Source organism: Aquarana catesbeiana, linkage group LG02, assembly GCF_042186555.1.
Source record: "Aquarana catesbeiana isolate 2022-GZ linkage group LG02, ASM4218655v1, whole genome shotgun sequence".
In the NCBI taxonomy this organism is placed as follows: domain Eukaryota; kingdom Metazoa; phylum Chordata; class Amphibia; order Anura; family Ranidae; genus Aquarana; species Aquarana catesbeiana.
The window spans coordinates 534,249,971-534,273,621 of record NC_133325.1 but is presented as its reverse complement, the minus strand read 5'-3'; the positions used below and the strand labels follow the sequence as shown (position 1 = coordinate 534,273,621).

Sequence of the window (23,651 nt, the reverse complement as noted above, 5' to 3'; positions counted from 1 at the left end):
GTCTGCTGGGGAATCAGTGTTTCCATTTATACAAGAGGATTGACTAGACTCGTGGGGGTCGCCGTATGAGGTGAGAGGCTGGGGCAAACTATTGGTACACAATGGATGGTGACACTAGGGTGAATTGGATGACCTCTATTCCTTTTTTGTACAAAGCACTTTATATTTATTTTTATTCACTATCCCTGATTGGATACCACTGAGCGGATGGCAACACACACTTCACTTTTTGATTGGACATTTTGCTTGATGTACTTATTATTTTGATGCACCCTGCACTTTTTGGAACTTCTCAACAGTTATATACAAGATTTGTTATGAATTTTTGAAGATCACTGCACATTTGATTATTGCACTTTTGAACATTGCACTTTGTAGTTATACATTATTGTTTATATTGAATATGCACCAGATTATTTTTCTTTATTCTATTTATGCAGTGTGAGAGCACCTTGTTGGCAGCTATTCAGTAAGTGTAGATTTATCCCCTTTTGTACTGTTTTTGCGCATTTGTATTATTACATTGTTTATTAATTCTCTGTTATCCCAACTTTTTGTCTCCCTCTGGTGGTTGATTAAGGAAACTACAGCTTCCAAATCTGCCAAACCAGCTTTGTATGCATTATAGGTAATTATTACTCAAGAAGGGTGTTATATAGGCAGATGTCGGTAGTGGATCTCACTGTGGGTTTGTTGGTATATAGCTATTGATATACATAGATGGGCACTTTGGTTCTCCTTTGACACACTGATATCCTTAATATTTGGTGGTCCTGTGGCCCTGGTGTGTACGCATACTGACCTGAAATTAATTTCGGGGTAAGAGCAGTTCCAGTTGATCGTGCACAATTCTGTTCTTGTTTTAAGATGATTAAATTAGGACTTTTTTGCCCTTATAATTTATCATTATTGTATTCGGTCTCATGTATCTCTTTATGTATTGCAGTGAATACACTGTACACAGACAATTCCGAATCTCCTGAAGAAGCTATATATTTTAGCGAAACATTTCGAGAAATACGTTCTTGTACAGTAGATATACATTTACTATTGCTTTGGTCTGATCACATTTATTTACCAAGAAGATTGTCATATCTTTAACAGATGTATTTAATAAAATTTGTCATTTTATATTATTCATGAAATAGTTTTTCATCTTTTAGGCACCTTTAAAGTCCTTTGTTCCATTTTCCATGTTCTTTCCAATTATTTGGGATGTGGTGCGTTGCTCCACATATCCCTGGCTGACTCACTTAATTTCTTAATGGGATATAACATACTGTATTGGAATCCATTCGTGCAGAACTTTTTCCTCATCCCCTTAAAGGACTTTCTCCACTTCTGAAGGTCTGCCGAAAAGTCCCAGAAGAGATGTATGTTGGAATCTTGATAGGAGAGATCAGGATGTTTTCTGGCTTCATTTAGAATCCTGTCCCAGTCCCTAAAGTTTAGGAACCGGACCAGAAAGGGCCTATGTGCAGCCCTTGGAATGCGACAGCCGGTAGGGACCCTATGTGCACACTCCACCACATAAGTCTGGGAGACCTCAGTGAAGTTCAGGTGGTTTTTAAAGAAACCTTCTGCAAATTCTGCAGGGTGGTCGCCCACTCGCACAGTATTGCGACACAGATGTTTTTCAGCATCGTCAGACTTGGCCATAAGCATACTGATGGTCTGCTGGAGAGACTGCAGGATGTGAGTGTGCTGGGTAGTGGTGTCTTCTGCAGCAGAGATTTGTGTTTCAGTCTCCCTAATTCTCCCGCAGATTTGATCAAGATCATTACGGATCAAGTTGCATTCTTCAGCCAAATGTATTTATTTTATTTATTTTAGACACTTATATAGCGCCAACAATTTACGCAACGCTTTACATATACATTGTACATTCACATCAAGGAGCTTATAACCTAAGGTCCCTAACAGACATACTAGGCCCAATTTAGACAGGATCCGATTAACCTACCAGCAGGAGGAGGACAGGAGTACACGCAGGCACAGGGAGAACATGCAAACTCCAGGCAGATGGTGTTGTAGTTGGGATTCGAACCAGCGACCCTTTTTTGCTGCTAGGCGAAAGTGCTAACCACTACACCATTGTGCTGCCCAAAATGATTGATTCTTTCCAGCAATGAGGACCAGCTCTGCTTTATAGCTTGTAAATGAGGGTAGTGTCACCTCCCTGCGGCTGAGTAGAGGATGCCGCACCACACTCCTGTTCTCCTGCGAGATCCATTTCAGCCAGGTGTGCTTGCAGTCTGTGTGCCAAGATGGCGTCGGAAAACATGGCTGCGGGAGCTCCGCGCTTATTTGGAGTAGGAGGGGTGGAGTGATTCTTGGAATCTGGGGATGCCATCCCCTATGGCAGCAGAGAAACCGAGCCAGGCACAGATGTCAGGAAAATCAATAAATCGGGCTTAGGATGATGCAGGATAAGACAGTCTACATCTGGTCACGCCCCCCAGTATATTTACACAGAGGTTGTATTAAAGCATAAATGAAAGTATAAAGAAATTGGAAGGAGGAAATTAAATTTTGTTTTAGTAATAATTAAATAATTCAGTCTGTAGTTCTTTAACAGTGATTAACCACTCACCAAAACAAAAGTGCAGACCCCAGAGGGGTTAAAAACACTTACTAAAAAGTGGTGGTTAAAAGGCTCAACACGTGTAGGAGTCCAGAAATGGTGGTAGTCCTGGGATGGTATGGTCAGTCAAGTGGCCGGCAGCTGGGAGGTCAGTTCGCTAATATTGGTGTATACAATTTGTATCTGGTGTACCAATGTGTCATATTTAATGCGTCTTTGAGCAATGATAATCTGAATCCATTTGTTAGTGCAGTTTTTTGGATTCTCAAGCTTCTGGGGGTAATGTGGGAGGATAAATACCTTTGAAGAAAAAATTCATCCCACCACTGCTGATTAGAAAAAAAACATTGCCTCAGCCAATCTCCGAAACAAACCACATAATTCTCCATAGAGTAAATGACTAGGTGGAAAGACAGATGAAAATAAATTATCTGGAAAGATGGGAATCGAGTCCTCTATTCTATATTATGAGTCTCAATATCTGATAAAAAATCCATCTTACAGGAAAAATGGACAAGACAAACAGGGGACAATACAAATACGACAATAGCAATAATAAGAAACAAAATATCAAAAAACATAAATCAAGCTGGGGGGGTGAAGGCTAGTCTCTATGGAAGAAAGTCTCTGGAGTAGTCCCTACGATGAGGGCTGTGAAGAAGTCAGTTATCCAGTGCAGCAACCTGCAGAGAGCTTCATAGAGGAAACAAAATTTTAAAAAAAGGGCGCTTCTGGATAGCAGCATTTGTCCAGAGAAAGTGTCCCCCAAACCGGGCAGGTAAGGATCTGGCTGGTGAACGTCTGTGCTAAACACTAAGGCAGCACTTCAAGAGGAAAGCAACAACTCTGAAGAAACAAAACAAAAAGGAAGGCGCCTCTTGCAGAACACAAGGACTTTATTAGCCAAAGGGGTTAAAAACACTTACTAAAAAGTGGTGGTTAAAAGGCTCATCATGTGGAGTAGTCCAGCAATGGTGGTAGTCCTGGGATGGTCAGGTCTGCAGCGGAGTGTTGGATGTCCCAGCCGTCCATACGCATGTCGCGCCCGCACATAAAAAAGGTGTTCAAACCACACATTTGAGGTATCTCCATGATCGTTCGAGCAAGAGCAATAATTCTCGCACTAGACCTCCTTTGTAACTCAAAACTGATAACCTGTAGAGATTTTTAAACATCACCTATGGAGATTTAAGGGTCAAAGTTTGTCGCCATGCCACGAGCGGGCGCAATTTTGAAGCGTGACATGTTGGGTATCAATTTACTTGGCGTAACATTATCTTTCACAATATAAAAAAAAAATTGGGCTAACTTTACTGTTATATTATTTTTTAATTAAAAAATATGTTTTTTTTTCCCCAAAAAAATGTGCTTGAGAGACCGCTGTGCAAATACGGTCTGACAAAGTAATGCATCAACCGCCATTTTATTCTCTAGGGTGTTTGAAAAATATATATATAATGTTTGGAGGTTCGAAGTAATTTTCTAGCAAAAAAAATATGATTTTAATTAGTAAACACCAAATATCAAAAAGAGGCTTGGTCCTTAAGTAGTTAAGCTACTTCTGTTTTATATATGCTGTGTTCTAATTAAAGGGGGCACCAACTAAGTATTAGGTGTAACTTTCAATAGGAAAGCCAATTAGTAACTCCCATGAAATCGTATGCAATGTGCTTGTCAGTAGGCTTAAAACTGTCACTGGGGTCAATCCACCGGAGGAGTCACCTCAGCTGCAGCTGGCGTGGTATGGGAAGTCAATGAAGCTGCGAATATACCATCCCAGGAAGTATGCAGAACCACCGTGGACTGCGGAACCAGATGTGACGTCACAACAGGGGATAGCCTGTAACTCTGGTAATGCATTTAGAAGCTCACAGGCTGCTTTGTCAAACCAGATGTGGGGTATGAGTCAGTGCTGCTTAATATAGAAGAGTGGCAGTGGAGCTGCAGACTTCTGTGGCAACGGTAAACAGTTGGAAGCTGAAGCACATACTCCACAGATGGATGAACGAGGCCTGCAACAGCTAGCCTGTATACAAGGTACCAGCACAGATCACAAATAAAATACAATTAAAAAGGTATTTCAATGCAACAAAAAGAAATGTATGTGTATATTTATATTATATACACACACACACACACACACAGTATCTCACAAAAGTGTGTACACCCCTCATTTTTGTAACACCGAAGAAATTACACTTTGCTACAATGTAAATTGTACGAATTGTATAACAGTGTACATTTGCTGTCCCCTCAAAATAACTCAACACACAGCCATAAATGTCTAAACCGTTGGCAACAAAAGTGAGTACACCCCTAAGTGAAAATGTCCAAATTGGGCCCAAAGTGTCAATATTTTGGGTGGCCCCCATCATTTTCCAGCACTGCCTTAACCCTCTTGGGCATGGAGTTCACATGAGCTTCACAGGTTGCCACTGGAGTCCTCTTCCGCTCCTCCATGACGACATTACGGAGCTGGTGGATGTTCGAAACCTTCTGCTCCTCCACCTTCCATTTGAGGATGCCCCACAGATGCTCAATAGGGTTTAGGTCTGGAGACATGCTTGGCCAGTCCATCACTTTTACCCTCAGCTTCTTTAGCAACGTAGTGGTCATCTTGGAGTTGTGTTTGGGGTCGTTATGTTGGAATACTGCCCTGCGGCCCAGTCTCCTAAGGGAGGGGACTATGCTCTGCTTCAGTATGTCACAGTACATGTTGGCATTCATGGTTCCCTCAATGAACTGTAGCTCCCCAGTGCCGGGAGTGCTCATGCAGCCCCAGACCATGACACTCCCACCACCATGCTTGACTGTATGCAAGACACACTTGTCTCTGTACTCCTCACCTGGTTCCTGACACACACACTTGACACCATCTGAACCAAATAAGTTAATCTTGGTCTCATTAGACCACAGGACATGGTTCCAGTAATCCATGTCCTTAGTCTGCATGTCTTCAGCAAATGGTTTGCAGGCTTTCTTGTGCATCACCTTTAGAAGAGGCTTCCTTCTGGGATGACAGCCACATAGACCAATTTGATGCAGTGTGGAGTGTATGGTCTGAGCACTGACAGGCCCCACCCCTTCAACCTCTGCAGCAATGCTGGCAGCAATCTTACATCTATTTCCTAAAGACAACCTCTGGATATGAGACTGAGCACATGCACGCAACACTTTTTTGGTCAACCATGGTGAGGCCTGTTCTGAGTGGAACCTGTCCTGTTAAATAGTTGTATGGTCTTGGCCACTGTGCTGCAGCATCTTGGCAATCTCCTTATAGCCTAGGCCATCTTTATATGGAGCAACAATTCTTTTTTTCAGATCCTCGGAGAGTTCTTCTACCTTGAGGTGCCATGTTGAACTTCCAGTGACCAGTAAGAGAGTGAGAGCGATAACACCAAATTTAACACATCTGCTCCCCATTCACACCTGAGACCTTGTAACACTAACGAGTCACATGACCCAGGGAGGGAAAATGACTTATTGGGCCCAATTTGGACATTTTCACTTAGGGGTTTACTCACTTTTGTTGCCAGCGGTTTAAACATTCATGGCTGTGTGTTGAGCTATTTTGAGGGAACAGCAAATCTACACTATTAAACAAGCTGTACACTCACTACTTTACATTGTAGCAACGTGTCATTTCTTCAGTGTTGTCACATGAAAAGATATAATTGAGGGGTGTACTCACTTTTTTGTGAATATATATACAATATACATACATACACACACACAGTTGTGCTCATAAGTTTACATACCCTGGCAGAATTTATGATTTCTTGCCCATTTTTCAGAGAATATGAATGATTACGCAAAAACTTTTCTTTCACTCATGGTTAGTGTTTGGCTGAAGCCATTTATTATCAATCAACTGTTTACTCTTTTTAAATAATAATACAACAGAAACTACCCAAATTACCCTGAGCAAAAGTTGACACACCCCAGTTCTTAATACTGTGCATTGCCCCCTTTAACATCAATGACAACTTGAAGTCTTTTGTGGTATTTGTGGATGAGGCTCTTTATCTTCTCAGATGGTAAAGTTGCCCATTACTATTGGCAAAAAGCCTCCAGTTCCTGTAAATTCTTGGGCTGTCTTGCATGAACTGCATGTTTAAGATCTCCCCAGAGTGGCTCAATGATAGAGGTCAGGAGACTGAGATGGCCACTCCAGAACCTTCACTTTATTCTGCTGTAGCCAACAACAGGTTGACTTGGCCTTGTGTTTTGGATCATTGTCATGTTGGAATGTCAAAGTATGACCCATGCGCAGCTTCCTAGCTGATGAATGCAAATGTTCCTCCAGTATTTTTAATAACATACTGCATTCATCTTGCGATCAATTTTGACCACCTTTCCTGTGCCTTTGTAGCTCACACATCCCCAAAACATCAGCGATCCGCCTCAGTGTTCCACAGTAGGAATGGTGTACCTTTCATCATAGGCCTTGTTGACTCCTCTTCAAAATGTATTGTTCATGGTTGTGGCCAAAAAGCTAAATTTTGGTCTCATCAGTCCAAATGACTTTGTGCAAGAAGGTTTGAGGCTTGTCTCTGTGCTGTTTGGTGTATTGTAAGTGGGATACTTTGTGGCATTTGTGTAGTAATGGCTTTCTTCTGGCAACGCAACCAGGCAGCCCATCTTTCTTTAACCACTTCCCACCCGGCCACTGCACAAAAACGGCCGGGTGGGAGCTCCCTCCTTCTGACTGGACGTTCCCGAATGTCCTTCAGAAGGAGCGGGATCGCGGATGCGCGTGTCACCCAGACACGCCGCATCTTGGAACGGCAGGAGGGCAATGTGATTTGCCCTCCTGATCCGCACGATGGCTGTGTGTAATCACAGCCATCATAAAGTAAACATGGGGGAGGGGTGGCATTTGACAGGAGATTGCGCCGCCACGTGCCCACGTGCCCGCGCAGCGGCGTGATCCCGATCTGCCTGTGCCCCCCAGAGGCAGTGGCGTAGTATAACACAGGAGGGCCCTGTGATTGGCCCTCCTGATCACATGACGACTGTGTCCAATCACAGTCATCATGTAATGTAAATAGAGAGCAGTTGTAACTGCTCTCATCTCTTCCTCTCCTCACACAGAGCCTGTCAGTGAGGAGAGGAAGAGAGATCTGTGCTGCAGCCGGGAGATCAGTGAGTTTTATAGCGGTTTGTCTGCTGTTTACCCACTGATCACCCAGCTAGTGTCCCCAAAACTGGCTGCCCGATACGTCAGTAGAACCTGTAATACCCCTTTTTACAGCCCAGCCAGGCCCTCAGATGCAGACGGAAAATGTAACCCCACTTTATTATTTTAATTTATTTTTTACCAATGATTTTACCAATGATCTCCTAACCTACATTGTGGAGCAAGGTAATCTATACGCCAGCCAACATATAGCCAACAATCCAAGTTCTTCATATGCCCGTCCTTTTGTTTGGAAACCCATCACCGTGGAAGAATTTAAAATTTTTCTTGGCCTAACCCTCAACATGGGGCTGACAAAAAAAATGAACTCCATTCCTACTGGTCTACCCAACCTATCCACCACTATTCGTCATTGATGTCCAGAACCCGTTATGAGATGATCATGAGATTTTTACACTTCAATAACAATGCCCAATGCCTCCCTCGAAATCATCCCAGTTCTGATAAATTATTCAAAATTCGGCACCTAATCAAGCTTCAAGGAGATGTTTACCCCTGATAGAAATATATGTGTAGATGAATCCCTAGTACACTTCACCGGAAGACTCGGAAACAAACAATACCTCCCCAGTAAAAGAGCCAGACGTGGGGTAAAATTTTATAAGGCGTGCGACAGGGCCACGGCTTACACATATGACTTTATAATTTATGAGGGAAAAGACAGACAGCTAAACCCCCCTGGATGCCCTACCTACATGGGAACAAGTGGCAAAATTGTCTGGCAGCTGATCCAACCATTACTTGGGAAAGGTTACCACCTATATGTAGACAATATCTACACTAGTCTCCCACTTTTCCGCCATTTGTACTTAAAGAACACTGTTGCCTGTGGGACAGCACGGACCAACCGCAAAGGCTTCCCACAAAGATTGGTCGCCAAGAAATTGAAGCAGGGTGAAATGGCCAGTATGCGGACTGAAGAGGTACTAGCGCTGAAGTGGAGAGATAAAAAAAGATGTCTACATCCTTTCCACAATACATAATGACACCTTGGTGGAACTTCAGAGAAGAAGAGGCCCCATACAGAAGCCAAAATATGTGCATGAGTACAACCTATACATATGGGGGTGGATATGAACGACCAGATGATGCAGCCCTACTTGGCCACCAGGAGATCACTATTTTGGTACAAGAAAGTCGCCATTTATTTGATGCAACTTGTCCTATTTAATTCATATATAATTTTTTCTAAGTGCACCCAAAGTTCCCTAACCTATCTAAAATTCCAAGAAGACGTTGTCACAGCCCTTCTGTATTCATACTCCATGAAAGGCACTTTCCCGAAATCCTCCCTCTTACCCAAACAGGTCGCAAACCCCCCAAAAAAAATGTCGTGTGTGTTCAAGTAGAGGAATTCGCCGTGACACCCGATACTACTGTCCCCAATGTCCCTCCCAGCCAGACCTCTGTATTGGAACGTGCTATCGGAGCTATCATACTTCACTACACTATTAGTAAAGTGAAGATGGTTTTTTTTTCCCAGTTTCCACTATCTGCCATTTCTGTGAATGAACCGGACTGTTAACGACTATGCCTCTGCCAAACATCTTTCTGCCTTCAACGTGAATTGACCCGGACTGTTAAATGACCATGCTTTTTGCCTGCCTCCTGAACTGATCATTTGCCCTGCCACTGTACAGCACAGGGGTCTTACATACGTGAGGGGCTCCAGAAAAGGTTTTCCGAGTGGAGAAAACAATTTTCTCCGGGTTTTTAGTTTTCTCGGATTAGGGTCTGAAGACTTGGAGGCTTCGTAGAGATTTGGATGGGAAGAAGCCTCTACCCCTGTCCTCAGGTCTTACCTGACCAAGGCCCAATGTACAAAGTGCTGCCTGCTGCCACCTGAACTGGTCATGCCTCTGCCTGCCACATGACCTTGCCATGCCTTTGCCTGCCACATGACCTTGCCATGTGTCAGGTCACCTTGAGGCTAGGTGACAGATGCACTCTGTAGGAGTCAGAAGTGCACCGCTAGGTAGTGGACCCTAGGACTGACTGCTGCAGATTGAACCCTGGGAGGTTCAGGAAGCAGGTCTACTGGATCACTGACACAGATCCCACTGGGAGCTAGAGCATAGATTCCACAAGGCACGGAGTCTAAGAGCCAGCAGGTGTTCACCAGAGCCTCCAGTGGTGAGGATGGACTGCGCTGCAGTCTGGCTCCAGGTCGCGGCCCCAAGGGTCTCACAGCTCATGCTCAGGAGAAGAGGAAGGAGGCAGCAGGCTGGAACAACAAGGAAAGTAAGGGACAAGCCAAGGTCGGGGCCACAAGCAGACAAGGACAACAGCGTTCACGCCAAGGTTCAGGGTCACAGGCAAACAGAGATGGTCGGGGACACGCCAAAGGTCAGGGTCACGAGCAGACAGGAATAGTTAAGAACAGGCCAAAGTCGGTAACTGGAATCAGATGTAGGAAACACAGCAAGTACACACGAAAATTAACACACAATGGTTGATCAGCACTGCTGGCTTGCAGTGCACAGGTTAATATAGGGTTGCCTGATAGGGCCTGGGGTGGGGCCATGCTTAGAGGAGAGGTTACAAAAGCAGTCAGGTGAGGGTCAGCTGGTCTCTAGAGATGAACACATGGAGACAGGTAAGCTGACAGACAAAGCTCTATTGCATAACCATGACAGGGAATCACCAAAGCCGGCAACCCCCGGTCTCTTAATACCTGGCTTTCAATAGCCATGCCATTAAAGCAGGTTGGAATATCAGCCCCTGGGACAGAAGGTCTTCCCGCACCAGTAGCCGCCAGGGAACGTCCGCCACCATCCGTATTATGTCGGCATACCAAGATCGCCGAGGCCAGTCTGGAGCAACTAGAATTACCGGAATTCCCTCGGCCTCTATCCTGCACAGCAGCCGGGGAAGTAGTTTGAGAGGAAGGAAGGCATATATGAGCTGATAATGCCCCCATGGAGCCACCAGCGCGTCTGACGCCTCCGCCAAGGGATCCTTTGTTCTGGCTACAAATCTCTCCACCTTCTGATTGAAACGAGAGGCCAGAAGATCCACGTCCGGCGTGCCCCATCGCAGGCAAATGAGACAAAACCCTTTCGGATGCAGCAACCACTCCCGTGATCCAACAACTGACGGCTGAGTTAATCTGCTTGCCAGTTTTCTACGCCCGGAATGTGAACGGCTGACAGAGCTGGCACGTGACGTTCTGCCCACTACAGAATGTGAGAGACCTCCGGCGCGGCTGCTGAGCTCTTCGTTCCCCCCTGGTGATCGATGTAAGCCACCGCTGTGGTATTGTCTGACTGAATCCTGACCAGGCGACCATGTAGCCGTTGTGACCATGTGGAGAGGCATAACCTGATCGCCCGCAGCTCCAGAACATCGACCGACAGGCGGGATTCCTCCGGCGTCCAACGGCCCTGAGCCGAATGAAGACCTAAGATTCCCCTCCAGCTGGTCAGGCTGCCATCTGTCGTGATTACCGTCCAATGCAGAGGAAGAAACGACTTCCAGGACCGTAGGGCCGGGGACCGTAGCCACCAAAGAAGCGAAGCCCTGGTTAGCTGGCCCACCTGGATCCGACAATCCAGGGACGTCGGAGATTTGTCCCATTTGGACAAGATCTCCCTCTGCAAGACTCAAGTGTGAAATTGAGCATACGGAACCGCCTCGAAGGTGGCTACCATGAGGCCCAGAACCCGCATGCAAAAGCGCAGCGACGACCACTTGCGGGACAGCAGCAATCGCACCACGGAGTGAAGAATCTGCAGTTTGCTCACTGGCAGAAACACTTTTGCCTTTGCAGAGCCTAGAATCAACCCCAAGTACTCCAGGCATTGGGTTGGGAGCAACACAGACTTCTGAATATTCAACAACAAGCCGAACTCTTGTAAGGTCTGCATGGTTTTCGCCACATCTTCCCTCAGTTCTGAGGCCGAAGCTGCCCTCAGAAGGAGATCATCCAAGTAACCCATGACCGCGATTCCTTTGCTGTCTCAGAAACGACAGGACCGGAGCCAGCACCTTGATGAAGATTCTTGTCGCTGATGCCAGACCGAAGGGAAGTACCACAAATTGATAGTGCGCGCCCCCGACTGCAAAGCGCAGAAACCTCTGGTGCCTGACGCAGATGGGGACAAGTACGCGTCCTTGATATCCAGGGAGGCCAGGAAATCCCCCTGATGTAGTGTAGCCACCATGGAACGGACCGACTCCATCCTGAACCTCCGCACCCTCACAAAACAATTGAGGGCCTTGAGAGCCAGGATTGGACGGACCCCTTCTTCAGGACTACAAATAGATTGGAGTAGAACCCCCGAAACCTTTCCAAAGCTGGCATCGGAACTATCAACCCTCTCAGTAACAAGTCCTGTACCGCTCCCAATAAGGGCTGTCGACAAGCTGGGAGAAGAGGGAGATTGGAGGGAAAAAACATGTCTGGCGGATGAGAAAGAAACTATCTTGTATCTGGACAAAATTGGTTTCCAGACCCACTGGTCGGAAAGAAGAAAATACCACCGGTCCGCGAGCCCCCGCAGGCAACCCCCCACCCAAAAGTCGGGTGGGGGTAAACCTTCATGCAGAAGCGGAGCTGTCCATGGGCTTGCGATGCCACGGACATCTTTGCCCCTCTGCGGGAGCTTTGTTGGGATGGGGACACTTATTTGTAAAAACGGGCGGACGAAAAAGCCGCTTGTGAGCGGAAAAAGAGGGGCCCTGCCTAAGACGGAGCTCCTTGCCTTTCCTGGACTGTGGAAGAAAAGTACTCCAAATAACCTCCCCCCGGAAAGGTAACTCCGTCAGTCTGGTCCGCCAAACAACACTTGAGCCAGAGTAGCCGGCGTAAAACTACGGCCGACACCGAGACCCTTGAAAGTAGCGGGGCCGTATCTAGGGCCGCATCACAGACATACTTAAGCCCTTGCACCAACTGATCCGCTAGTTCCACACAGACTGGAGAAGCTTGCTCATTACTCAACTCACAGTGTAATAACTTAGCCCATTCAGTAAGTGTCTGACACCAGACCCGTGGCTAGCACCAGATGAAGAGCCGACCCTGCCATTGTAAACGTAGACCGAGCAACCACCTCGGCATGTTCAGGAGACCTCTCCACCGGAATCATGGTCGCCTTATTAAACCTGGACACCGGAGGGTCAACGACCAGAGGTGATGTCCATTTTTTCAATAGACTCTCCTCAAAGGGGTAGCGCACCGAAAACCGCCTTGGAACTGCAAAAGAAAGCTGCGGCCGTTCCCAGTCCTTGTAAATGAACTTATCAAAATAGGACAGATAAGGAAACACTTTAGCGGAGCGGACCAGCTTGTGAGATCCAAAACAGGACCAATACCCCAGTGGATGCCCCCGCCATATCCTCAATTTCCAAAGTATCCCGCACCGCCGTGATAAGTGCCCCCACCAGCACCTTCTCATGCACCGCAATGGACGCAGAAGATTCCTCCTCACTGTCCGAAAAGGTCAGGAACTGCCTCATCCGAACCATCCAGACAGGGGCCAGCTGCTACAGCGGGACCCTAGTCCAGATCAGAGTCTTCCCCGGAAGACGGAGGGGGAAGGGGGCGTTTTTTTACCCACCTTGTGCCCGCACGCCACTTCCACCCTGGAAACAAATGACTCCAGGACCGCCGACAAAGCGTCCAGAGGCCCCACCGACCCAGAAGACCTGGCTGCCATCACAGGGGTGTCTGGAGGAAGGGCACCTGCTCCAGACGCCATGCTGTCCCCGCTCACCTGTTACCACCCGGGACCAACTGCCCACTAAGAGGAAAGAAGAGTAAGACCCCCCCTCCTAGCTGCCACAGACTGAGGGGCTTCCCAGAAGGACTCACCACCCTGACTTAGTGAGCCTGCTGCTCTGTCCGACCACCTGTAGATGTCCAGCCACGAGTATATCCGTGTGCTGTTCGCACTATTGCTGGCTTCAATAGCCAACTCCAGCGATAAAGGCCACAGAAAACTCCTGCCATGGCTACAGAAAAATGTCCACCGGCCGCACCTCAGATTAAATGACTAGCGCCTCCGGGTAAATGGCTGCGGTTACCGCGGCGCCCGTCCCATCAATGATGGCCCCACGAGGTGGAAAAAAAAAAACTGTCAGTCATCCTCCCTGTACAGGAGCCCTGAGCCCCCCCAAGACCAGGTAGATGCCACCCTCTCCGCACTCTATCACCCCCCTCAGCGACTGCAACGCCCCGGGGGGAGGGGATGGGGGAGGATAAAAGGGGGACATGACCCACAATCGACCCCCCAGGGAGTCCCAGCCACTCCACCGCGTCCGGACCGGTGGAACACATACTTACCCCTCCTGCGGGGATTGCCGGGCATACTCCCAAACAGATCCACCTCCCGCCTTGACGGAGTGGCTGTCGGCCATGGCGACACTGTGATCCAGAACGCAGATGTCTGGTCATATGTGCCCCTGCAAGACACTATTTTGCCGGCCGCTCTGGTCCAGAATGGGGCTTGTCGCGGCTGACCCAGCGCAGGGCTAAGGTCTGCGCATGCTCGATGGCCAGGCTGGGGAGACTACCAGGATCTATAATATCCAGCCTGTCACCCAGCCCCGTAGTTGATTGTAGATGCATCGTCGGAAAAAGGAAAACAGAAAAAACAAAAGTTAAAGAACCACTGGTCCCAGCAGGGAGCCAGGTCCTTCTCCTAGACTAGGCAGAAAAAAACTGAGCTGCCTGTGAACAGAGTGGGGGGTTATTGCCAGTAAGAACCGCCCCTGGGCGGTGCTGTGCTTTTTTTGTTTTTCTGCCTAGTCCTACTCCTGATGAGAGGAGATATAACCCTAAGGTCAAGATTGAAGTGCTGTGTCCGTCAATGAACGAAAGAGAAAATTGAATAATCCTGGATAATTGACACACAGAACATGTGAAATTGCACAAGAGACTAATCTTTCTGTGGGAATGGTGAACACAATCAAAGTTCGAACAATCGTGTCTGCAGGTAAAGTGATGGCAAGTGTTCTTTGGGACAAATGTGGCGTTATTCATGTGCATACATGTTTGCGGGAAAAAAAGGCTGGTTTGATAACTAAGGGCATCTGTTTCAGGACAATGCACAAGCTAATACTGCTCACTGCACTACATTCAAAGCACAGCAACTTGGCTGGGAGTTATTGTCACATCCCCCTTACAGATCGGACCTTGATCTGAGTTATTTCCACCTGTTTGGACCCCTAAAAGAGTTCCCCGAAAGCATTTCAGCACTGATGACGAAGTGAAGCAGGCTGTTCTAGGATGGTTCAGGTGTACTGACAGATCTTTCTATGCTGAAGCTTTGCAGGCATTAGCTAAATGCTGGGATAAGTGTATAAATGTAGCAGGGGAGCATGCCGAAAAATAAATGCAGTTTCCACTCCTTGAAATATGTTCTTTTATTATATAAACTCAAAAGACTCCGTTTGACTTGCATGTGTGTTTGTGTGTGTGTGTGTGTGTGTATATAAAATTAGTCTCTTTATATATAGAATTCCCGATGTCATTATTTGTTTTTTTTTTTTGGTTTTCTTTGGTTTTTTATCATTATTTATGAATTTTATTATTCTTTTCCCTAGCAATTGCTCGCTAGGTCATCGGGAAGGGTTCATTTATTGCCAGATTAGGATACATCATTTTAATTCCATCAGATCCTTTTATGACATCCTTTTTTTTAGAATTTTAATATTATACAGCATTTCCTTTTCTTTTGATTGTATTTGTACCTTTTTATCTATGTTTTATATGTATGTTTATATATTTGTATTATTTATTGTATCCATTATTGTGTATATATTGTCAGTAATTTGTGATGTGTGCCACTCTGCTTTGCATACAGGGCTAGCTGTTGCACATCTCGTTCATCCACCTGTGGAATATTTGCTTCCGCTTTCACCTGTTCCGGGTGGCCACAGAAGTCTGCAGTTTGGTAGCTCCACTGCCACTCCCCTATATTAAGCAGTACTAGCTCATACCCGACATGTGGTTTGACAAAGAAGCATGTGAGCTTTGAAATGTATTACCATGGTTAAAGACCATCCCCCGTTGTGAAGTCATTTCTAGTTCCATGCTCCATGGTGGTTCTGCATGCTTCCTGGATCGGTAGATGAGCAGCTTCATCGTCTTCCCACAACCTGCCAGGAGGAGACTCATCAGGTGGATTGTTGACAGCCTACTGACAAGCGCATTGCATACGATAGTGATAGTCAGACCAATGTGTGTCAAAATGGCAATATTGCCATTTTGACACACATCGGTCTGACTATCACGTCAGTGGATGGTCTCCTCCACAGCAATACTGATACTCCTGCTTCATGAAGTATACCCCAATTTTTTGCCACATGGAGATCTCATCCAATTTTTGCACGCTCTTATACCATCTGATGTTGCATCCCTGTACTATGCCGCCTCAGCTCCCGTGGTGGGGTTGTGTTCTTGGCCGGCCCTGTGCCAGTTACCCCACGCTGCAGTTGCTGTCCGGGTTGGAATACTTGCCGCATCCGCTCCTGACGAGTGGGAAAACCCACGAAATGCGTAGAGCTTTACTTGATGCCACAGTTACACTCCACACAGACTGATACTCATTCATCCATTACTAGTATACTCCATGATGTTTTTATATCAATTGATAGATGCGCAGATATCATGTGGGTGCATGTGCCAGCGGCGGGCATGGTGCCTGTGGCACATGCATGGGGCCCCCCCTTTTTACTTATTTATACTATTCTGATTATGTGTTATGCATGCATTGTTCTTATTTTTCTCAGCCTCTGCACACTCCATGTGTATATACGTGAAATGAACAATGGTTTAATGCTTTGAGATCAATGTTAATAAAAATACTTTATATTAACCCTCCTCCACTATTCAATTGCTTCATATAAAGTCCCAACTCCCTTTTTCTTGCAGCCTAAATGAGTACACCCCAAAACTTTGACAAAACAGTTTTATAGAATTTTTTTTTAAGCTCATTACATGAAGGTAAAGATAATATAACTAAGATTACAAAATCTTCTGTTTTACTCAAAATTAGTTAATGCAAAAATGAATACACCCACAGCAAAAACTACTACATCTAGTATTTTGTATGACCTCCATGATTTGTAAGGACAGCACAGTCTTCTAGGCATGGAATGAACAAGTTGGTGACATATTGCAACATCTATCTTTATAGTCTTCAAGAATGACCTCTTTTATAGCCTGGATCCTGGATGAAGAGTGATGATTTACTTATCTCTTCAGAATTCCCCATAGGTGTTCGACTGGGTTCAGATCAGGAGACATACTTGGCCAATGAATCACTTTCACCCTGTTCTTGAAATCTACAGTGGCCTTAGGATGTGTTTTGGATCATTGTCATGTTGGAAACGTGCACGATGACCAAGAGCATGGAGTGATGGTAGCATCTTCTCTTTCAATACAGAGCAGTTCATCTGTAAAGTACATCTGTAAATTCATGATACGATCAATGAAATGCAGCTCCCCAACACCAGCAACTCATGCAGCCCAACAGGACACTGCCAACAATATGCATTGTTCTTTGTATTCCTCACCTTTGCAACGCCATACGGTTTTGAAGCCATCAGTTCTAAAAACATTTATCTTGGTCTCATCACTCCAGAGTACAGAGTCCCAGTAATCATCTTCTTTTTCAGTATGGGCCCTGGCAAATTCTAGGTGGGCTTTTTTGTGCATGGGCTTTAGGAGAGACTTCCTTTGTTGACAACACCAAAGCATGCCATTCCTCTGCAGTGTACGCCGTATTGTGTCATGGGAAACAATCACCCCAGTTTAGCTTTCTATTTCTTTAGCTAACTGCAGTGAACTTGCATGGCGATTTTCTTCTCCTTCTCATCAGACGCTCCTGTTAGATTTTTGTATCACTTTTGCTACAGTATTCTGACTGATAAGTAAAGCTTTGCTGATCTTGTAGCCTTCACCTTTCTTGTGTAAAGAAATAATTTTCTTTCTCAGGCCTTGTGACATTTCTCTTCCATGTGGTGCCATTGCTGACAGCATGAAAAAGGGGTTTTCTTTTTAAGCAATGCCTTTTTATAATCGTCTGCTGGACACCTGTTTAATGAATAATTAGACTCACCTGTAGTTGAATTCTTGTTAAGGATTTTGTTGTCTAAAATTGAGCTTTGCTTCTAAGACTTTCAGTGGGGTGTATTCATTTTTGCAACACAATCTTGAATAAATTTGTTGTTAAAAAATGTTGATTATGAAAGGAAATGTTTTTTAACAAAACTGTTGGATGTACTCATTTATGCTGAGCACTGTATGTATGTATATATATATATATAGATATATATATCTATATATATATATATATATATATATATATATATATATATATATATATATATCTATATCTATATCTATATCTATATCTATATCTATATCTATATCTATATCTATATCTATATCTATATATATATATATATATATATATATATATATATATATACACACACACACACACACACATACATAAATATATATCTATAAACAAACATACACACACACACACACACACACAGTGGGGAAAATAATTATTTGATCCCCTGCAGATTTTGTATGTTTGCCCACTTACAAAGAAATGAAGGGTCTAAAATTTTTATCATAGATGTATTTTAAATGACAGAGACAGAATATTAACCAAAAATCCAGAAGAAACACATGATACAAATGTAATAAATTGAGTTGAAGTTCAGTAAGTAAAATAAGTTGATTCCCTACCATCCAACAATAATTCTGGCTCCCACAGACTGGCTACAGTATGTGCTCATGTGGTACACAGATTAGTCCTGTCAAATTAAGAAGGTGCTCTTAACGACAACTCGTTATACTATATGTATAAAAGACACCTGTCCACAGAATCTCTTTCTTCCATTCAAACCTCACGATCATGGGCAAGACCAAAGAGCTGTCAAAGGATGTCAGGGACAAGATTGTAGACCTGCGCAAGGCTGGAATGGGCTACAAGACCATCAAAAAGAAGCTTGGTGAGAAGGAGACAACTGTTGGAGCAACTATTCGCAAATGGAAGAAATACAAAATAACCAATCGCCTTCGGTCTGGAACTCCATGCAAGGTTTTGTCTCATGGGGTAGGGATGATCATGAGAAAAGTGGGGGGGTCAATCCAGAACTAAACGGGAGGAGCTTGTGAATGATCTCAAGGCAGTTGGGACCACAGTCACTAAAAAAACCATTGGTAACACAATACACCGCCATTGATTTAGATCCTGCAGCACCCGCAAGGTCCCCCTCCTCAAGAAGGCACATGTACAGGCCCATCTGAAGTTTGCCAACATCTAAATGATTCAGAGAAGGATTGGGAGAAAGTGCTGTGGTCAGATCAGACCAAAATTAAGCTCTATGGCATTAACTGGACTCCCCATGTTTGGAGGAAGAAAAAAAAAAGCCGACTATGACCCCCAAGAACACCATCCTTACAGTCAAGCACGGAGGTGGAAATATTATGCTTTGGGGCCATTTCTCTGCTAAAGGTACAGGACAACTTTTCCACATTGAGAGAAATGTGTGTAAACCTGGTAACCAACTACAAGAAATGCCTTACCTTACAAGCAATTCCTGTACTGACCCCATCTTCTGAAACTCCTCCTAGCACCTCTGTAGTTCAAAAGGCAGACTTTGTGAATTCTGTGACACTGCAGTGCCTAGTCACAGGGCATACCGAACACATTAAATAATTCAAGGAAGTAAATGTGTGGGAAGCCTTGCAAAGTTTACAAACGGCAGGATTGTGCAGATTAATAGGCGTTATAGTTTAAATACAATGTGGAAACAGTTGTAAATTTTGACCATAGATATGCTTTAACACTGGCAATAATGATGAAGCGGTAGATATCTGCCCAAACGACTCTCTCCCATGACTCAAGTAAACCCCCCGTTTTTTTTAAAAGGGTACAAAGAAAATGTTTATTTATACTAGACAGAAAAGCAATGACACACTTCTCAATTCCTAACCTCTACAGGCTTCTAGATAAGAACATTTATCTAAGCCTTACGCAGCCTATAGATGAAACTGACCTGATTCCCCCATTCACTCTATGTGAATGGGGGAATCCACCCCGCTAAGTTATTGTATTCTGACAGCATAGAGACTTCCCCACTGTCAGAGTACCTGGATCACTGTTGCAGGCTATAGCCTGCAGCTCTAATCAAGCAAGGAAAATCCAACAGCCATACAGAAGTCAAACAACTTCTATGCAGCCGAGGGGAAGTGATGTCAAGAGCCCAGGCACTGAAGGAGGCAGACTACGATGGACCCCCTAGCAACAGCCATTTAGAGGTGAGTAAAAAAAAAAAAAAAAATTTCCAAAATTTAGTATTAAAAAAATTTTTTTTTAGGCACATTCATGAATTTTTTTTTAGGCACATTCATGAATTTTTTTTTTGGGTGGAACACCACTTTAACCGGCCAAATTTCAATCCATATATGGCTGGCTTAAAGAGGAGTTCCACCCCCCAAATTAGGGTACTTACCTGTCCAGGCATCCAGCCGTGTCCTCACCCGAACCGATTCTTGAAACTTGAATTAGAATTCAGTTTGGTTAAGGGAAACCAGCATTAAAACCTTGCGGCTTCACAGCCAGTTTCCTACTGTGTATGCACGAATCACGCTGCTCTATGGGCCAGCTGCAGGGCAGAAGGAGGAGGGGCTGCAGGTACCTATTAAAACCAGGTACCCACTCCCCCCCAAAAGGTGCCAAATGTGGCAGCAGAGAGGGGGGCTAGGAGGCAGACTAGCGAAGCTTCCCCTTTTGGGTGGAGCTCCACTTTAAATTAGGGAAATTCACCAAAATACAAAGCCGAGAAAAGTGACCATACTTGCAGGTTAAACGCATGCTAGTCTGTTACTGATGACAAAACTTGTAAGCAAACTGAACGGGTTGCAATTTTTATTTTTGGTTCATGGTAAATATAAAAACGCAGCTTTAATCTGAGTAGAGCATCCGATTCATCTTTATTAACTGCCTGGATTACCAAATACCATAGGTTTCCACAAACAAGACAGATCTACATAAATATATTCAGACAAATAACATTTTCAAAGTGACAGCTCTTCCAAACCAAATCAGGAAAATTGCCCATTCAAACCACTTTTGGCACCAATTACTGCATGTACAAGCATTTGTGTTGAGTCAGTATACATTCAAATAACCAGACTGTGATTTTGTCAGTACATAACATACATATTTTGTTTTTCTAGTGTAAACATCAGCTTTTCTTCTGGGAACATCTTTCAAAGAAATCCCATTGAAACAATTCCACTCTATTATATAGGATTTTAAAATACACCACCTCTAAGCAAATTAACAGTAACAAACTAGGAGGGGCGTGGCCTGGACCAGCATGGTGTGAGAAGCGTAACTCAGGAGCACTGCTTGAGAACTATCCGTTTACTTATATCCTGTGGCTATCCTTAACTTTTCTGCCCACCTTACACTGCCTTGATCTTCCTCCACCTTACTACCCCATGTCTTCACCGAAAAAGGTGACTACACTATTGCAAAGCTGGATAAATACCAGCTCAAGAAGGAGAACCTGGGGGAAAATGGAACGCCACGTCCTCTTCCACAGACTTGGCAGCAGCAACACCGGCAAAAAAATGGTGTTCCCGGATTTCTCTGTGGAGGTCCAGAAAAAGAGGGCGCACTTTACAGAGGCCAAAAGACAACTCCAGATTCGCCACATCTCCTACACTATGTTGTTCCTAGCTAGACTGCTGATTGTGGGAGAAGATAAGGCCTACTTCTTTGACACTTCCGGATGCTGTTTTTGCCTGGCTGGAGGATCGGGATGCACCCGACCAGGTCCACACGTGATTGACAAACTCAAATTTGAATCTTTTGTCGTCATCGATCTCAGGGATGCCAGCAAGGAGAATGTGCTGGATAGGTGAACCACTTTACCCACACAGACTACTACCCGCAAAAAGTATTATGTGTCATGATTCTAGCCCACTCTCCCCTCACTAACTCGCTGATTCACCCCCTGCCTACTGCTTTTTCATGTGCATCATTTTCCCCGTGGTCACGTACCCTCTTCCATTCCCTTCTCCCTCCCCCTTCTATATGACACCAGCAGTAGAAAAGACAATTGTATGGACGGGATTTCACTTTTTTTTTTTTTTTTTTTTTCTTTTCTCAGCCATAGCATTTGGACTATCTCAAGTTGCTCCCTGCTCTGATGTTCGGTAAATGGGTGCACTTACCTTCATCTTGCTATACCCCTCCTACCTATTGTTTTCTACACCCTACACCGGGGATCATGCTCCTTGTACTGCTGCACGTTCTTCAGCGAATGTTTGTCCCCCTAGATGTGGGAGCCCTACAAGCTCCTTTTGTTCGTTTTTTGTATTAGGACTATTTTTGAAGTAACTCAAGTATTGTTTCCCTGGCCTGTCTGGGTACACCTGTTAGCTACTGAGAACTGCTCCAGTTTTTGCCCAGCCAGGCCAGTGTATTTGTTCAAGTATGCTTAAAGTTTTGTTTTTGGTTAATTGTAATGCAATTTCAAGATAGGTTGAAGAAGAGTAAATATGTATGTATAGATATACATAGTATATGCAAGCACGACTCGGGCTCCTAATATGATTGTAAAATCTCCTTGCCTATACAACTCACGCCTGTGTATTCTGTTACTACCAGTCAAGACCACTTATATGATATGCCTCCCCATCTGAGTAGTGGTGATATGGTCCTATTTTGCTACCTGCCACTGTGGATCGGGTTAGGTGCCAATAACCGATGTTTGTTACCATGGCTACTATAAAATGTCCAACATGGAATGTCCGCAGCCTCCTAGGCCAAACCTAAGCGGAATGCTGCCCTCTCTTACCTTAAAGCACAGCATGCAGATATCTCAGTGCTGGTGGAGACCCACCTTATGGGCCAACTGCAGTTGTCCCTTAAAAAGCCCTGGGTAGGGTGGATATATAAGGTCCCTTATACTGCAAATTCCAGGGGTGTTGTAATACCGATTGCTAAAACTGCTCAGTTCTCCCTTTTGATGCTGCAATCTGATCCACAGGGCAGGTTCCTCTTTTTTTTCTTTTTTTTTTTTTTTTTTTTTTTTTTTTTTTAACTTTATATCTTTATTAAAGCATTTTCCCATTTTACAAAAAAAAAGAAAAACAACATACATCTAAAATTATGAAAGAAGAGGGGGAAACAGGCTCCCCTCCCTTAGGTAACTTCGTTCAGCTTTGTATGTCCCTACCTTCCCTAACTCATACATCACCAAGCCAACATAATCTCACTTCCACTCCTTTCATTCACCTTTCACCCAGCACTTTACATTCCACTCCTCTTTTAACTGTTTTCCTTTCTTTTACCCTCTTTCTAATTAAGCGTCCTTTTGACTATTTATATGTATATCCCTTTTCCTGCCCCTTTCTCTCATCACATTTTCTAGATCTTATTAAATTTCTTAAGAGCGCCTTGTCTAATGTAAGACGTTCTTTCCTTAACCACTTCAATACAGGGCACTTAAGACACCTTCCTGCCCAGACCAATTTTCAGCTTTCAGTGCTGTCGCAGTTTGAATGACAATTGCGCGGTCATCCAACACTGTACCCAAACTAAATTTTTATCATTTTGCTCCCACAAATAGAGCTTTCTTTTGGTAGTATTTGATCACCTCTGCGGTTTTTATTTTTTGCGAAACAGATAAAAAAAAGACTGAAAATTCTGAAAAAAAATAAAAGTTTTGCTTTTGTTTTTGTTTAAAAATTTTGTAAATAAGTAAGTTTTCTCCTTTACTGATGGGCACTGATAAGGCGGCACTGACAGGCACTGATAAGGCGGCAGCGATGAGGTGGCACCAATGAGCGGGCACTGACGATGGGCACTGGTAGGCAGCACTGAT

General features: G+C 44.5%; 1 protein-coding gene across 3 annotated transcripts in view; it reads right to left on the bottom strand.

The window, feature by feature from the left end:
• Positions 1 to 23,651, bottom strand: part of STRIP1 (striatin interacting protein 1) — a 614,942-nt gene that overhangs the window by 429,398 nt on the left and 161,893 nt on the right. The window contains exon 1 of one of the 3 annotated variants that reach the window (XM_073615855.1): positions 15,774 to 17,939. The exons of the other annotated variants lie outside the window; for them this stretch is intronic. Coding sequence (XP_073471956.1) covers positions 15,774 to 15,903 — 130 coding nt within the window. The 5' untranslated portion in view covers positions 15,904 to 17,939. Of the gene's footprint in view, positions 1 to 15,773; positions 17,940 to 23,651 lie in introns of those variants that run through there. 3 annotated transcript variants of the gene reach the window in all.